This window comes from Scyliorhinus torazame, unplaced genomic scaffold, assembly GCF_047496885.1.
Source record: "Scyliorhinus torazame isolate Kashiwa2021f unplaced genomic scaffold, sScyTor2.1 scaffold_107, whole genome shotgun sequence".
NCBI classification, from domain to species: Eukaryota; Metazoa; Chordata; class Chondrichthyes; order Carcharhiniformes; family Scyliorhinidae; genus Scyliorhinus; species Scyliorhinus torazame.
Window position 1 is genome coordinate 328,248 of NW_027307834.1, and position 16,609 is coordinate 344,856.

At 50.5% G+C, this 16,609-nt stretch overlaps 1 protein-coding gene across 2 annotated transcripts in view; it reads right to left on the bottom strand.

Annotated features, from left to right (window-relative positions):
* Window positions 1-16,609, bottom strand: part of LOC140405583 (UDP-glucose:glycoprotein glucosyltransferase 2-like) — a 401,405-nt gene that overhangs the window by 297,018 nt on the left and 87,778 nt on the right. For both annotated transcript variants that reach the window (XM_072494138.1, XM_072494139.1), the window contains exon 5: window positions 875-987. In XM_072494138.1, the coding sequence (XP_072350239.1) occupies window positions 875-987 (113 nt within the window). The remainder of the gene's footprint in view (window positions 1-874; window positions 988-16,609) is intronic.

Consider the following 16,609-nt stretch of genomic DNA (forward strand, 5'->3'; position numbering starts at 1 on the left):
TTCACCCCCACAACCCAAAGAAGTGCAGGCTAGGTGGATTGGCCATGCTAAATTGCCCCTTAATTGGAAAAATTCATAGATTCATAGAATTTACAGTGCAGAAGAAAGCCATTCGGCCTATCGAGTCTGCACCGGCCCTTGGAAAGTGCACCCTACCTATCCCCCCACCTCCACCCTATCCCCACACCTCCACCGTATCCCCGTCACCCCATCTAACTCAACCTTTTTTGGACACTCAGGGCAATTTAGCATGCAAATCCACCTAACCTGCACATCTTTGGACTGTGGGAGGAAACTGGAGCACCCAAAGGAAACCCACGCAGACACGGGGAGAACATGCAGACTCCGCACAGACAGTGACCCAAGCCAAGAATCGAACCTGGGACCCTGGAGCTGTGAAGCAACTGTGCTAACCACTTGCTACCGTGCTGCCCCAAATGAATTGGGTACTCTAAAATTGAACAAAAAAAAACAATGTCAGGTAACATGGGGACCAGGAAAGGATGCTGGGTGTTAACCAGTTTAGAGGGAATAGGGTGGCGAGAGCAGCATGTGGGTCTCGAGGACAAAATAAGCTCAAATAGTGCATGAGGGGAGGGAGAAACAAGAGAAACCTGAAAAATGTGCAAATTGAGGGCTGGTGGAGTGAATTTCAAAGGAAGTTTGTTCTGTTAGGCTAAGGAAAGGGAGGGGAGTAACAGAGGCCTTGCAAACCAATGAAACATGTACAAAATGATTATGGAGAGCATCAATGCAATAATTTTATATTTAAATGCATTTCTTGATATATATTTTACCAAATATTAAATTGAAATTTATTGAAAAGATTTGGAAGATAAACGTTCATGCATATACAAGAGCATATGTTGCATACCTAGTCGCTGCTCTTTTGAGAAACTTCTTGATTTGACCAGTACTGCAGGTATGTTCCCCGTTGACAACTACAAAACTGCTGCATCCTTTTGGTGCTGGTTCATCAGCTGCAATCTAAGCCAAATGTTACAAATGTAAATAGACACATTGTACAAGTATAGAATAAGCAAGGCAATTTTTACCAGTGTCTAATGACATAAACTCTCAGCATCTTCAGAGAGATGAGTAACAATAGGTAAAGTTTCCAGGATAAAACTTCAGCTTCTTTCGGATCATCTAAGATAACTGACAAGACTCTCGGAAATCAATGTGCAACAGCCAACACTCATCAGTTCCATTTCTTAGGTGGTTCAAACAGCACAGATACAATGTTCCTCAATGTATCTGACCATCTGTGTAGGTTTGCTTTAAAAACATTGGGCTGGATTCACCAATTTTGAGACTAAGTGCTGATGCAGGCATGGGAACAGTGGTGTTTGACGACTAGATAAAACGGTGCAACAGCTGCATTGATTTAGCAACTCTGAATGGGCTTGCATGGAACACAACTGGTTCCATGCAAAACGGCACCAGGTCCGTGATTGGTGCATGAGGCTCACATGCCGCAGCCACACTTAGACCCACCTAATCACCCACACACACACGTCTCGTGCGCGCTGGCCCTGGCGATAGCGTCGTGCGGCCTCCCATGCCTGACTGGGCCCCATGTCCTGTTCATCATCCCCCTTCCCCGCATCATCCTCGTCGGACGAGGCCTGCCCTTTCTCCTCATCCTCCTCCTCCGGCACATCACCCCTCTGCTGTGCTATATTGTAGAGGATGCAACAGGCCACCACAATGCGTGCGGCCCTCTCAGCCATGTGCTGACAGGCCCTTCCAGAGCGGTTCGGACCCCTGGTGTGCATCTTGAGGATGCCAAAGCACCGCTCGACCTAGTCGCTGTAAGGGCGTCATTGTATCCGGTGTCCGCATCGGTCTGTGACCTCTGGATAGGCATCATCAGCGCCGACCGCAGCAGGTAACCCGTCGCCCAGCAGCCAAGCCCACAGCCGGGGGGAGTGCCCCTCGAACATGTCGGGGATCAACGTGTGTGCCAGGATGAATGAGTCATATACACTGCCCGGGTATCGGGCGCAGGCGTGCATGATGCACATCTGTTGATCGCAGACCAGCTGCATGTTCATGGAGTGAAACCACTTTCAGTTTGTGAAGAGTGGCCTGTTATCCGCTGGTGTCCGTAGGGCGACAGGCAATCTGTCGATCACCCCCTGGACACATAGAACATAGAACAGTACAGCACAGAACATCGGCCCTCGATGTTGTGCCGAGCATTGTCCGAAACCAAGATCAAGCTATCCCACTCCCTGTCATTCTGGTGTGCTCCATGTGCCTATCCAATAACCGCTTGAAAGTTCCTAAAGTGTTCGACTCCACTATCACAGCACGCAGTCCATTCCACACCCTAACCACTCTCTGAGTAAAGAACCTACCTCGGACATTCCTCCTATATCTCCAACCTTGAATCTTATAGTTATTGATAGCCCCCTTGTAACAGCTACATCCACCCGAGGAAATAGCCTCTGAACGTCCACTCTATCTATCCCCCTCATTATCTTATAAACCTCTATTAAATCGCCTCTCATCCTGCCCCGCTCCAAAGAGAAAAGCCCTAGCTCCCTCAACCTTTCCTCATAAGACCTATCCTGCAAACCAGGCAGCATCCTGGTAAATCTCCTTTACACCCTTTCCAATGCTTCCACATCCTTCCTTTCATGAGGTGACCAGAACTGCACACAATATTCCAAATGTGGTCTCACCAGGGTCATGTATAGTTGCAGCATAACCCCGCGGTTCTTAAACTCAAGCCCCCTGTTAATAAACGCTAACACACTAAAAGCCTTCTTCACGGCTCTATCCACTTGAGTGGCAACCTTCAGAGATCTGTGGACATGAACCCCAAGATCTCTCTGTTCCCCACATTCCTCAGAACCTTGCCGTTGACCCTGTAATCCGCATTCAAATTTTTTCTACCAAAATGAATCACCTCGCACTTATCAGGGTTAAACTCCATCTGCCATTTTTCGGCCCAGCTCTGCATCCTACCAATATCTCTTTGCAACCTACAACAGCCCTCCACCTCATCCACTACTCCACCAATCTTGGTGTCATCAGCAAATTTACTGACCCGCCCTTCAGTCATTGATAAAAATCACAAATAGCAGAGGACCCAGCACTGATCCCTGTGGTACACCGCTGGTAACTGGTCTCCAGTCTGAAAATTTTATTTCACAGATAGCCCGTTACTTATCCAATTTCCCTCTATCCCACACCTCCTTACTTTCTTCATGAGCCGACCACGGGGAACCTTATCAAATGCATCCCAGCGATGGCAGTGAACCCCGCTGCCCGGGCATCCTGGTGGGCTCGGTCCACATGGAACTGGATGTACTAGTCCGCCTGGGCGTATAAGGTGTCCGTGATGGAGCAGATGCATCTGTGCACCGAGGCCTGCGAGATCCCGGACAGGACCCCAATCGGCGACTGGAAGGGCCCTGTCGCATAAAGGTTGAGGGTGACCGTCACAGTCAACGGGAGTGGGTATCCTCCCCCATACCCCTGCGGTGCCAGGTGTACCATCATCTGGCAGATGTGTCACACAGTCCCTCTGCTCATCCGCAGTCTCCGTCGGCATGCCCGGTCCGGCAGGTCCTCGAACGACATGTGCCGCAGATACACGCGGGGCTTCATGCGACACCTCCTCCAACTCCTCGGCCTGTTGGGCGGCCGGCCCTCCAGCCTGTGCAGCCACCACCTGCCCCACTGCAGCCGGTTCCTCTGCATCCCGTTCCTTTGCTGCCCGTTCCACTGCTGCTCGTTCCTCTGTATTTTTTTGTCCAAGCCACTGCAATCTCCTCCCTTGCTTCCCATGGCAACCTGGGATACATCTCATCTGCTCCCAAGGATTTATCCACATTTAGGCCCATTAATACCTCCTCCCTCTCAATGTTAAGTTGTTTGAGTAAATGACAATGCTGATCTCTAGACCTACATCATCCTCCTCCATAGTGAACACAAATGCAAAGTACTCATTTAAAACCTTGTCTGTATTTCCGGTTCCACGCACAAATTCCCACATTGGTCCCTAATGGGCCCTACTCTTCCCCTGGTCAACCTCCTGTCCTTAATATATTTATTAAACACCTTTAGGAGTTGTCGTAGGGACTTCTGGTGACAGGGATGTGCTGAGCATTCGCACATCAGGTGGCTCGCCTCCATTAAACAGCAAAATAAGCACTGTTAACTGAATTCAGCCCACAAAATCTGACTCAATCATCCTCTCATCCACAAAGTTAACAAAGACGAAAATAATGCCAGGAAGCAACAGCTCGAGTGGCCACAGGAAAAGCAGGAATTGTGGCAAAGGACAGGAACAGCGAGCAAGCAGGCCAGCAGACCCATGAAGCAAGAGGTCCCTGGCCACCCCCGAAAGAGAGAGACTGGTGACCCGGTCAGCATGCTCCTCCAAACCACCAGGCGATGGAAGACGTTCCTAATCAAGGAACTAACCATGATGGAGGACGAGATTAAAACTGCAGTCAAGGTGGCAGTGGCAGAGGAGCTAGCCGCCATGCAGACGTCGCTCGACGGCATGGGAAATAAGCTGGAAGCCCAGGGGTGCACGATACGGGAGTTGGAAAAGGCATCGACCGACCAGAGTGACCAAATTGTTGCCCTGGAGGTTGAAACGGGAGGTCGAGGACCAGAAGAATCGATCAGATGGTAAAATATCCGAGTAATGGGTCTGCCAGAGGGAATCAAGGGCAAGGACCAACTGGTTACGTGGCCCAGGTGCTGGGCAACCTAGTTGGAAGGGACAGCTTCCCCAAACCTCCGGAGATCGACAGGGCTCACAAGTCACTTCACCAAAGCCCAGGGCCGGGGAGCAGCCGAGGGTGATAACAGCCGAGCAGAATAGATATCAGGATCGGGAGAGGATCCTGCCCTGGGCTCGACAGATGAAGGCATGCAGCTGGGAGGGTCACAGAATAAGTGTATACCAAGACATTGGGGCGACCCTGGAGAAGTGCAGGGCCGAATTCAACCACGCAAAGTTGGCCGTGTAGAAAAACAATTTTAAATTAGGGCTGTTTTGCCCAGCCAGCCTCTGGGTAACATACCAGAACAAAGAACACTTTTTTACTACCCCGGACAACTTTGCACGAGACTGCATTGCCTGGCTGTGAGAAAGTAAACCAGCTCATAGGAAGATGGGGCAGCAGGGCGCAGGAGAGGGTGAGGAGGAGCCAGAAGGGACGAACATCTTGCCAAGGTCATCCCCACACCCCCACTACTTGCCTTCAAACAACCGCACAACCTCAAACAGATTCAAGCAGCAAATTACCCAGCCTTCAGAAAAACAGCGACCGCGACACCACACAACCCTGCCATGGCAACCTCTGCAAGTTGTGCCAGACCATCGACATGGATACCACCATTACATGGGAGAACACCATCCACCAGGTATGCGGTACATACTCATGCGACTCAGCCAACATTCCCTCCCTCATACGCTGCAGGAAAGGATGCCCCAAGGCATGGTACATTGGCAAGACCATGCAGACACTGTGACAACGGATGACTGGACATCGCATGAAAATCACCAGGCATGGCTAGGAAACTGGGAACATTTATGGAGCAGGTGGGTTGCACTGGACCTATGGCGGTTCATGCATGCAGATGAGAAGGAATTCTCAGTCTTCCCACCAGTACACAAGGCCTACACCCGCATCAACTTCTTTCTTTTGGGGAAATTGGTGCTTCCAGAAATAGTAACAGCGGAATACTCCGCGACTGTAATCTCCGTCCACAGTCCACACTACTTGGGCGCGAGGTTGTAGACAGGCCCTACCCCCTGTTGACGTTGGACATGACCCTCTTGGCCAACAAGGTCTTCTGCCAGAAAACATCATAGGCCAAGTATGTTACGAACATTCTACGTTCTGGGAGGCACTGAAGGCTATGATTAAGGGGAAAATAATTGCCTGCAAGGCTCACAGAGATAGGGTAGAAAGGGCAGATAGACAACAACTGATCAACTCCATTTTGGAGGTAGACAGATGGTAATCCGTGGCCCGACCCAAGAAAAAGCTACAAATGGACTTTAACAAGCTGTCCACCAGGAAAGCAGTGTATGAACTCTGCCAGACACGGAGGACCTTCCATGAACATGTAGACAAGGCTAACTGTCTGCTGGCTCATCAGCTGAAAAAGCAGACAGTGACGAGGAAAATAGCCCAAGTAAAGAGCCGCAGAGGCAGACTGGTAGCTGAACCAACAAAGGTCAACAAAGCATTTGAAGCCTTCATCCGGGGTCTGTACCCCTCCACGTCCCCAGACAGGGGCTTGGAGATGAAATGGTCCCTCGAAGGACTGGACATGTCAGTCATGGGGGATGATAGACTGAGGGAGCTGGAAGCACCACTAGGACTGGAAGAGGTCATGGAGACTCGATGCAGACGGGGAAGGCGCCGGGACCCATAGGGTTCCCGGTGAATTTTTACAAAAAATGTGCCAGCGAGAGCTGTTGGCTAGCTGGGAGAAGACAAAGGGTGGTGGATGATGGGAAATGTTCAGACTGAAGTCCAGTTACTCGTGGTATACCACAAGGATCTGTTTTGGGGCCACTATTTGGAGTATTGCGTACAGTTCTGGTCACCGCATTATAGGAAGGACGTGGAGGCTTTGGAGCGGGTGCAGAGGAGATTTACCAGGATGTTGCCTGGTATGGAGGGAAAATCTTATGAGGAAAGGCTGATGGACTTGAGGTTGTTTTCGTTGGAGAGAAGAAGGTTAAGAGGAGACTTAATAGAGGCATACAAAATGATCAGGGGGTTGGATAGGGTGGACAGTGAGAGCCTTCTCCCGCGGATGGATATGGCTGGCACGAGGGGACATAACTTTAAACTGAGGGGTAATAGATATAGGACAGAGGTCAGAGGTAGGTTCTTTACGCAAAGAGTAGTGAGGACGTGGAATGCCCTACCTGCTACAGTAGTGAACTCGCCAACATTGAGGGCATTTAAAAGTTTATTGGATAAACATATGGATGATAATGGTATAGTGTAGGTTAGATGGCTTTTGTTTCGGTGCAACATCGTGGGCCGAAGGGCCTGTACTGCGCTGTATTGTTCTATGTTCTATGTTCTATCTAGTCAGTTTACCATTCATTCAGCACCCCTGCCATATATTCTTTCCGTATAGTTTTTTTTCTCCAAGCATTTATCCAATTTCCTTTCAAGACATTAGTTTGAATCTGTAGCCACAAAATATCAGGGAGGGAATGCATTCCATTTTCCGCATGTTGCTTCTTTTTTTCCCCAATCAACTTAAATCTAGGCCATCTGATTATCAATCCTTCAGCCATTGGAAGAAGGGGGTATCATATTGAAACTTACAGAATACTGAGAGGCCCAGATAGAGTGGATAGAGAGGATGTTTCCATTAGCAGGATAAACTAGCAGGCACAGCCTCAGACTGAAGGGACAATCCTTTAAAACAGGGGTGAGGAGGAATTTCTTCAGCCAGAGGGTGATGAATCTGTGGAACTCGATGTCGCAGAAGGCTGTGGAGGCCAAGTCACTGAGTGTCTTACGACAGACACGGTAGCATTGTGGATAGCACAATTGCTTCACAGCTCCAGGGTCCCAGGTTCAATTCCTGGCTTGGGTCACTGTCTGTGTGGAGTCTGCACATTCTCCCAGTGTGTGCGTGGGTTTCCTCGGGTTCTCCGGTTTCCTCCCACAGTCCAAAGATGTGCAGGTCAGGTGGATTGGCTATGCTAAATTGCCCTTAGTGTCCAATATTGCCCTTAGTGTTGTGTGGTGTTACTGGGTTATGGGGATAGGGTGGAGGTGTGGACCTTGGGTAGGGTGCTCTTTACAAGAGCCGGTGCAGACTCGATGGGCCAAATAGCCTCCTTCTGCACTGTAAATTCTATGATAAATGACCTGGAGGAGGGCGTAGAAGGATGGGTGAGTAAATTTGCAGATGACACTAAAGTCGGTGGAGTTGTGGACAGCGCGGAAGGATGTTACAAGTTACAGAGGGACATAGATAAGCTGCAGCGCTGGGATGAGAGGTGGCAAATGGAGTTTAATGCAGAAAAGTGTGAGGTGATTCATTTTGGAAGGAATAACAGGAAGACAGAGTACTGGGCTAATGGTAATATTCTTGGCAGTGTGGATGAGCAGAGAGATCTCGGTGTCCATGTACACTGAAAGTTGCCACCCAGGTTGAGAGGGTTGTTAAGAAGGCGTACGGTGTGTTAGCTTTTATTGGTAGAGGGATTGAGTTTCTGAGCCATGAGGTCATGTTGCAGCTGTACAAAACTCTGGTGCGGCCGCATTTGGAGTATTGCGAGCAATTCTGGTCGACGCATTATAGGAAGGATGTGGAAGCATTGGAAAGGGTGCAGAGGAGATTTACCAGAATGTTGCCTGGTATGGAGGGAAGATCTTATGAGGAAAGGCTGAGGGACTTGAGGCTGTTTTCGTTAGAGAGAAGAAGGTTAAGAGGTGGCTTAATTGAGGCATACAAGATGTCATAGATGTCATAGAATTTACAGTGCAGAAGGAGGCCATCCGGCCCATCGAGTCTGCACCGGCACTTGGAAAGAGCACCCCGCCCAAGGTCAACACCCCCACCCTATCCCCATAACCCAGTAACCCCACCCATCACGGCGGGCAATTTTGGACATTAAGGGCAATTTATCATGGCCAATCCACCTAACCTGCACATCTTTGGACTGTGGGAGGAAACCGGAGCACCCGGAGGAAACCCACGCACACACGGGGAGGATGTGCAGACTCCGCACAGACAGTGACCCAAGCCGGAATCGAACCTGGGACCCTGGAGCTGTGAAGCAATTGTGCTAACCACTATGCTACCGTGCTGCAGATGATCAGAGGATTGGATAGGGTGGATAGTGAGAGCCATTTTCCTCGGATGGTGATGTCTAGCACGAGGGGACATAGCTTTAAATTGAGGGGAGATAGATATAAGACAGACGTCAGAGGTAGGTTCTTTACTCAGAGAGTAGTAAGGGTGTGGAATGCCCTGCCTTCAACAGTAGTGGACTCGCCAATACTAAGGGCATTCAAATGGTCATTGGATAGACATATGGACGATAAGGGAATAGTGTAGATGGGCTTTAGAGTGGTTTCACAGGTCGGCGCAACATTGAGGGCCGAAGGGCCTGTACTGCGCTGTAATGTTCTATGTTCTATGTTTGCAGATTCACGAGGAAGGGCACCCTGCCTCCAAAGCTAATACAGGCCACCGCATGATACCCAAAAAGGACAAAGACCCAGCAGAATGTGAATCATACAGACCCATTTCGCTGCTCAATGTGGATGTGAAAATACTCGCAAGTCCTGGCCAAGAGCCTGGAGAATGAATACCAGAGGTGGTCGCAGAAGACTAGACTGGCTTTGTCAAGGGTGGACTGTTACGGAGCAAGGGGGACAACTGCGAACATCAGACGGCTGCTGAATGTGTTAATGACCCATCAGGAGAGAGAACATCCGAGGTGATCATCTCCCTGTACGCAGAAAAGGCCTTCAACAGAGTCGAATGGCAATACTTCATTCAGTTCGGGCTAGGGACAGGGGTCACCTCATGGGTGAAACCAATGTACAATGCCCCCAAGGGGACATATGGGCCAACACCATCAGTCCACCATGGCCCATAACTGTGGCAATCTCCCCCATTTAAGAATCATAATTTCTAGTCTATCTTTGTCCCTTTCCATAACTACCTTAAATTTTACTGAGTTATGTCCGAGTTATGTCCGACTGAGCTGGCCGAGTCCTGAGCACATAGACTGCTAGGTGGTAAGGGAACCAACGAGAGGGAGAAACCTTCTTGACCTCATCATCACCAACATGTCTGCCACAGATGCTCATAACAGATGTTCATGACAGGATTGGACCACTTCAAAATGCTTGTGGAGATACATAGAAAATAGACGCACAAGGAGGCCATTCGGCCCTTCGATCCTATTCTGCCATTCATTATGATCATGGTTGATCACAAGTTCAATATCCTGAACTCGCCTTCCTCTCATATCTCTTGATGCCTTTAGGCCCAAGAGCTATATCTAATTCCTTCTTGAAATCATGTGTTTTAGCATTAACTATTTTCTCTGGAGGGAATTGTACAGATGTACCACTCTCTGGGTGAAAACATTTCTCCTCACCTCAGTCCTAAAAGAGTTACCCCTTATCCTCAAACTATGACCCCTAGTTCTGGATCCCTCCCACCATCTGGAACATTCTTTCTGAATCTACCCTGTCTAATCCGGTTAGAATTTAGTAAGTTTCTATGAGATCCCCTCTCACTCTTCTAAACTCCAATTAATATAATCCTTTTTTTTAAAATATATTTTATTGACATTTTTTTCCCCTGAGCAACATTTTTCCCGCTTACAAAACAAGCAAAACGATAACAATAACAAAACAGAAATTTTTAACTTTTTAACAATAATAATAATAATAATATACAAGTAACAAAACCTCGTACTCTATTTACCTATACTCGACTAAGCCTCCTCCCCCCCCCTCCCCCCCCCCCTCCCCTGGGATGCTGCTGCTGGTCATCTGTCTTCCCTCTAACGTTCCCCTAGGTAGTCGAGAAATGGCTGCCACCGCCTGGTGAACCCTTGAGCCGATCCTCTCAGGGCAAACTTTATCTGCTCCAGTTTAATAAACCCCGCCATATCGTTTACCCAGGCCTCCAGTCCGGGGGGTTTCGCCTCCTTCCACATGAGTAGGATCCTGCGCCGGGCTACGAGGGACGCAAAGGCCACGACATCGGCCTCTTTCGCCTCCTGCACTCCCGGCTCTTCCGCAACTCCAAATAGAGCTAACCCCTAGCCTGGTTTGACCCGGGCCTTCACCACCTGCGAAATCACTCCCGTCACTCCCTTCCAATACCCTTCCAGTGCCGGGCACGCCCAAAACATATGTGCGTGGTTTGCCGGGCTCCCGCCACACCTCCCACATTTGTCCTCCACTCCAAAGAACCTGCTCAATCTTGCCCCCGTTATGTATGCTCTATGTAGCACCTTAAATTGAATCAGGCTAAGCCTGGCGCATGAGGAAGAGGAATTTACCCTGCTTAGGGCATCAGCCCACATACCCTCCTCTATCTCCTCCCCTAATTCTTCTTCCCACTTTCTTTTTAGTTCGCCCACCGACTCCTCCCCCTCTTCCCTCATCTCTCTATAAATCTCTGACACCTTGCCCTCTCCGACCCACACCCCTGAAAGCACCCTGTCCTGTATCCCCTGTGACGGGAGCCGCGGAAATTCCCTCACCTGTTGTCTAGTAAACGCCCTCACCTGCATATATCTCAAGAAATTCCCCCGGGGTAACTTATACTTTTCCTCCAGTGCTCCCAAGCTCGCAAAAGTCCCATCTATGAATAAATCTCCCACCTTCCTAATTCCCAACTGGTACCAGCTCTGAAATCCTCCATCCATTCTTCCTAGGGCGAACCTATGGTTGTTCCTGATAGGGGACCCCACCAGGGCTCCCCCGCACCCCTCTCTGTCGCCTCCACTGTCCCCATATGTTCAGTGTTGCCGCCACCACCGGGTTCGTGGTGTACTTTTTCGGTGAGAACGGTAGCGGCGCCGTCACCAGCGCCTCTAGACTCGTCCCTTTACAGGACCTTCTCTCCAGCCTTTTCCACGCCGCTCCCTCACCCTCCATCATCCATCTACGTATCATTGCCACATTGGCGGCCCAATAATAATCTCCCAAGTTCGGTAGTGCCAGTCCTCCTCTGTCCCTACTGCGCTGAAGGAACCCCCTCCTTACTCTCGGAACTTTCCCTGCCCACACAAAGCTCGTAATGCTCCTATCTATTTTATTAAAAAAGGTCCTGGTGATTAAAATAGGGAGACATTGAAATACAAATAAGAACCTCGGGAGGACCATCATCTCAATTGCTTGCACCCTGCCCGCCAGCGATAAAGGCTGCATGTCCCACCTCTTAAAGTCCTCCTCCATTTGTTCTACCAGCCGTGTCAGATTAAGTCTGTGCAAGGTTCCCCAGCTCCTAGCGATCTGAATCCCCAAGTATCGGAAGTTTCTTTCCACTTTCCTTAGCGGTAAGCCTTCTATCTCTCTACTCTGGTCCCCTGGATGTATCACATATAATTCACTCTTCCCCATGTTTAACCTATATCCCGAAAATTCCCCGAACCTCCTCAAGATTCGCATAACCTCTATCATTCCCCCCGCTGGGTCCGACACGTATAGCAATAGGTCATCCGCGTATAACGAGACTCGGTGTTCTTCTCCCCCTCTAGTCACCCCTCTCCATTTCCTGGAGTCTCTCAGCGCCATGGCCAGAGGTTCAATTGCCAGTGCAAACAACAATGGAGACAGCGGGCATCCCTGTCTTGCTCCCCTATATAATCGGAAATACTCCGATCTTTGTCGACCTGTAACCACGCTTGCCGTTGGTGCCCCATAAAGTAGTCTAACCCAGCGAATAAATCCGTTCCCAAACCCAAACCTCCTTAACACTTCCCATAAATACTCCCACTCCACCCTAACAAATGCCTTCTCTGCGTCCATTGCCGCCACTATCTCTGCCTCCCCCTCCACTGAGGGCATCATTATCACCCCTAATAGCCGTCGCACGTTAACATTCAATTGTCTCCCTTTTACGAACCCTGTCTGGTTTTCGTGCACCACCCCTGGGACACAGTCCTCTATCCTCGATGCCAGCACCTTTGCTAGCAGTTTGGCATCCACGTTCAATAGTGAAATAGGTCTATAGGACCCGCACTGCAACGGATCTTTGTCCCTCTTCAAAATTAGCGATATCGTCGCCTCCGACATTGTCGGGGGTAGTGTCCCCCCCTTCCCTGGCCTCATTGAACGTCCTCGCCAACAACGGGGCCAACAAGTCCACATATTTTCTGTAGGATTCCACCGGGAACCCGTCCGGCCCCGGGGCCTTCCCTGCTTCCCAGTCCCTTAATAACCTCGTCCACCTCAATCGGCGCCCCCAGGCCTGCCACCGCCTGCTCCTCCACTTTCGGGAACCTCAACTGGTCCAGGAACTGCCGCATCCCCTCCCCTCCCTCTGGGGGCTGAGACCTATACAGTTCTTCATAAAAGGTCTTAAACACCTCATTTATCTTTCCTGCCCTTCGCACGGTGTCTCCCCTTTCATCCCTAATTCCTCCTATCTCCCTCGCTGCTGCCCTCTTTCGCAGTTGGTGCGCCAACAGGCGACTAGCCTTTTCCCCATATTCATACCTCCTCCCCTGTGCCTTCCTCCACAGTACCTCCGCCTTTCTGGTGGTCAGAAGGTCAAACTCGGTCTGGAGTCGTCTCCTCTCCCTGTACAGCTCCTCCTCCGGGGTCTCTGCAAATTCCCTGTCCACCCTTAAAATCTCCCCCAGTAATCTATCCCTTTCCTTGGCCTCTGTTTTCCTTTTGTGGGCCCCAATAGAAATCAGCTCTCCTCTGACCACCGCTTTTAGTGCTTCCCAGACCACTCCCACAGGGACCTCGCCGTCGTCATTGACCTCCAGGTATCTCTCGATACACCCCCGCACTCTTGCACACACTCCCTCATCCGCCATCAGTCCCACATCTAATCGCCAGAGTGTTCTGTGCTCCCTGTCCTCTCCTACTTCCAGGTCCACCCAATGTGGGGCATGATCCGAAACCGCTATGCTGAGTATTCAGCTTCTTCCACCCTAGAGATCAACGACCTTCCTAAAACAAAAAAATCTATCCGGGAGTACACTTTATGGACGTGGGAGAAGAAGGAATACTCCCTAGCCCTGGGTCTAAGAAATCGCCATGGATCCACTCCCCCCATTTGGTCCATAAACCCCTTAAGTACCTTGGCCGCTGCCGGCCTTCTTCCAGTCCTTGAGCTGGATCTATCTAGCCCCGGGTCCAACACCGTATTGAAGTCCCCTCCTAAAATTAAATTTCCTGCCTCCAGGTCCGGAATACGCCCCAGCATCCGTCTCATGAACCCCGCATCGTCCCAATTTGGGGCATACACATTAACCAACACGACCTCCATTCCCTCCAGCCTACCACTCACCATTACATTTCTACCTCCACTATCTGCTACGATGTTCTTTGCTTCAAATGCTACCCGTTTCCCCACCAAAATGGCTACCCCTCTGTTCTTTGCGTCCAGTCCTGAGTGGAACACCTGTCCCACCCATCCTTTCCTTAGCCTAACTTGGTCCACCACCTTTAGGTGCGTCTCTTGGAGCATAACCACGTCTGCCCTTAGTCCTTTCAAATGCGCGAGCGCTCGGGCCCTTTTTATCGGTCCATTCAGGCCTCTCACGTTCCACGTGATCAGCCTCACTGGGGGGCTACCTGCCCCCCTCCCGTGTCGACTAGCCATTACCTTCTCTAGGCCAGTCCCATATCCCGCCTCCGCGCTCCCGCTCGCTCCCCCAGCGTCGCATTCCGCCCCCGACCACCCTCTCTTTAGCCATTTCCTTTTGGATTTCCGCAGCAGCAACCCAGTTGTCCCCCCCCCCCCCCCCCCCCCCCGCTAGATCCCTATCTAGCTTGATTGCTCCCCCCATATCACTTCCTTAAGTCAGCTGACTTCAACTGACCCCGGCTACTCCTGCTCGCTCCTCGACCCCCCCGGTGTGAGGGAACTCCCATCCGCCTTGCGCCTGTTTTCCCGCCTTATTCTTTCTGGCGCGGGAACATCCCTTTACCTGACCCGCCTCTTATGGCGCCGCTCCCTTTCCCCTCCCATTCTCCAACTATGTCCCGCCTCTCCCCCCTCACCGGCGCCCACATTTCCCCAGTGTCCCCCCCCCTTCCCTGTTTACTTCTCGATTAACTTTCACCATCCCATTAACAAAAACAATAATAACAACAATAACAGTTCCCTGCAGCATCAGTCCCTCAGTTCCGGTCCAGTTTCTCTTCATTGATGAAGGACCATGCTTCCTCCGCCGTCTCGAAATAATAGTGTCTCTCCTGATGCGTGACCCATTGTCTTGCCGGCTGCAGCATCCCAAACTTCACCTTCCTTTTGTGCAAAACCTCTTTGGCTCGGTTGAAGCTCGCCCTCCTTCTCGCCACCTCCGCACTCCAATCCTGGTAGATCCTTACCACCGCATTCTCCCATCTGCTACTCCGCACCTTTTTAGCCCTCTTCTCTGTCCTTAAGGCGGTAGAATCGCATCATTATCGCCCTCGGTGGTTCTCCCGCTTTTGGTCTTCTCGCCGGGATCCGATTTGCCCACTCCACCTCCATGGGGCCCGCAGGGGCCTCAGCACCCATCAGTGAGCTCAGCATCTTACTTGCGTACGCTCCACAGTCCACTCCTTCCACACCCTCCGGGAGACCTAGTATCCTAAGGTTCTTCCTTCGCGCTCCGTTTTCAAGGGCCTCAATCCTGTCAGCACACTTTTTATGAAGTGCCTCGTGCGTCTGAGTCTTGACCGCCAGGCCCAGTACCTCGTCCTCAATACCTGACACCTTCTGCTCCACCACGCGAAGTTCCGTCTCCTGGGTCTTTAAAGTCTCCTTAAGCCCCTCAATTGCCTGTAACAACGGGGTCATTACCTCCTTCTTCAGCAGGTCCACGCACCGTCTCACCACCTCATCCTGCTCAGGCCCCCATGTCACCTGTGGTTTCTCCGCCGCCATTTTGTTCCACTCCCTCTGACCTTCTGATTGCAGATTCTTCGGGCTGCAGCCGCCGCCGCCGGTTTTTCCCTCCGTCGTTCGGGGGGGGGGACTCCCTTCCCTCGTGCCTCGCACCAGGTTTTTCGGCCGTCAAAGTCCCCGTTGGGGCTCTTAAAAGAGCCCAAAGTTCCGTCGGAGCTGGAGCCGCCGAAACGTGCGGCTAGCTCATCCCTGCCGCAACCGGAAGTCACCCATTTAATATAATCCTAACCGACTTAGTCTCTCCTCATATGACAGTCCCACCATCCCAACAATCAGCTTGGAATCTTCGCTGCACTTCCTCCGTAGCAAGAACATCCTTCCTCAGATAAGGACACTAAATCTGCACACAATACTCCAGGTGTGGCTCCACCAATACCCTATACAACTGCAGTAAAGCATCCCTTTTCCTGTACTCAAATTCTCTTGCTATGAAGGTCAACCTTTCGGCCTATGGAGTCTGCACCAAAACACTGAAAGAGCACCCTATCTAAGCCCACTTCCCCCACGTAACCCTGTAACCCCATCTAACCTTGGACACTAGGGAAATTTAGCATGGCCAATCCACCTATCCTGTGGGTGGAAACCAGAGCACCCAGAGGAAATCAGTAAAAGTAGGATGTAGATTATCAGGTCCTGGGAATTTATCAGCCTTTAATCCCATCAATTTCCCCCAAACCATTTCCATACTAATACTGATCTCTTTGAGTTCCTTCTTTTCACTAAATCATGGGGTGCCCAACATTTCTGGTAAGTTATTTGTGTCACTTCCGGTGACGACTATGCTGTGAACAGTCGCACATTTAGCAGCTCCCGCTCTTGGTGGGTTTTTTGACACCTTTTAAGCTGGATTTTCGCGGAAATTTTTTCTAACATAAGTGGATAAAAGTGAGAGGAGGATGGAACTACGCTCAAAAAATAATCGCAAAAGTAGGAATCAAAAGAGGTTGGAAGTGAGGATCTGAGCTTGGTAGCTGCAATGGCAGAGAAG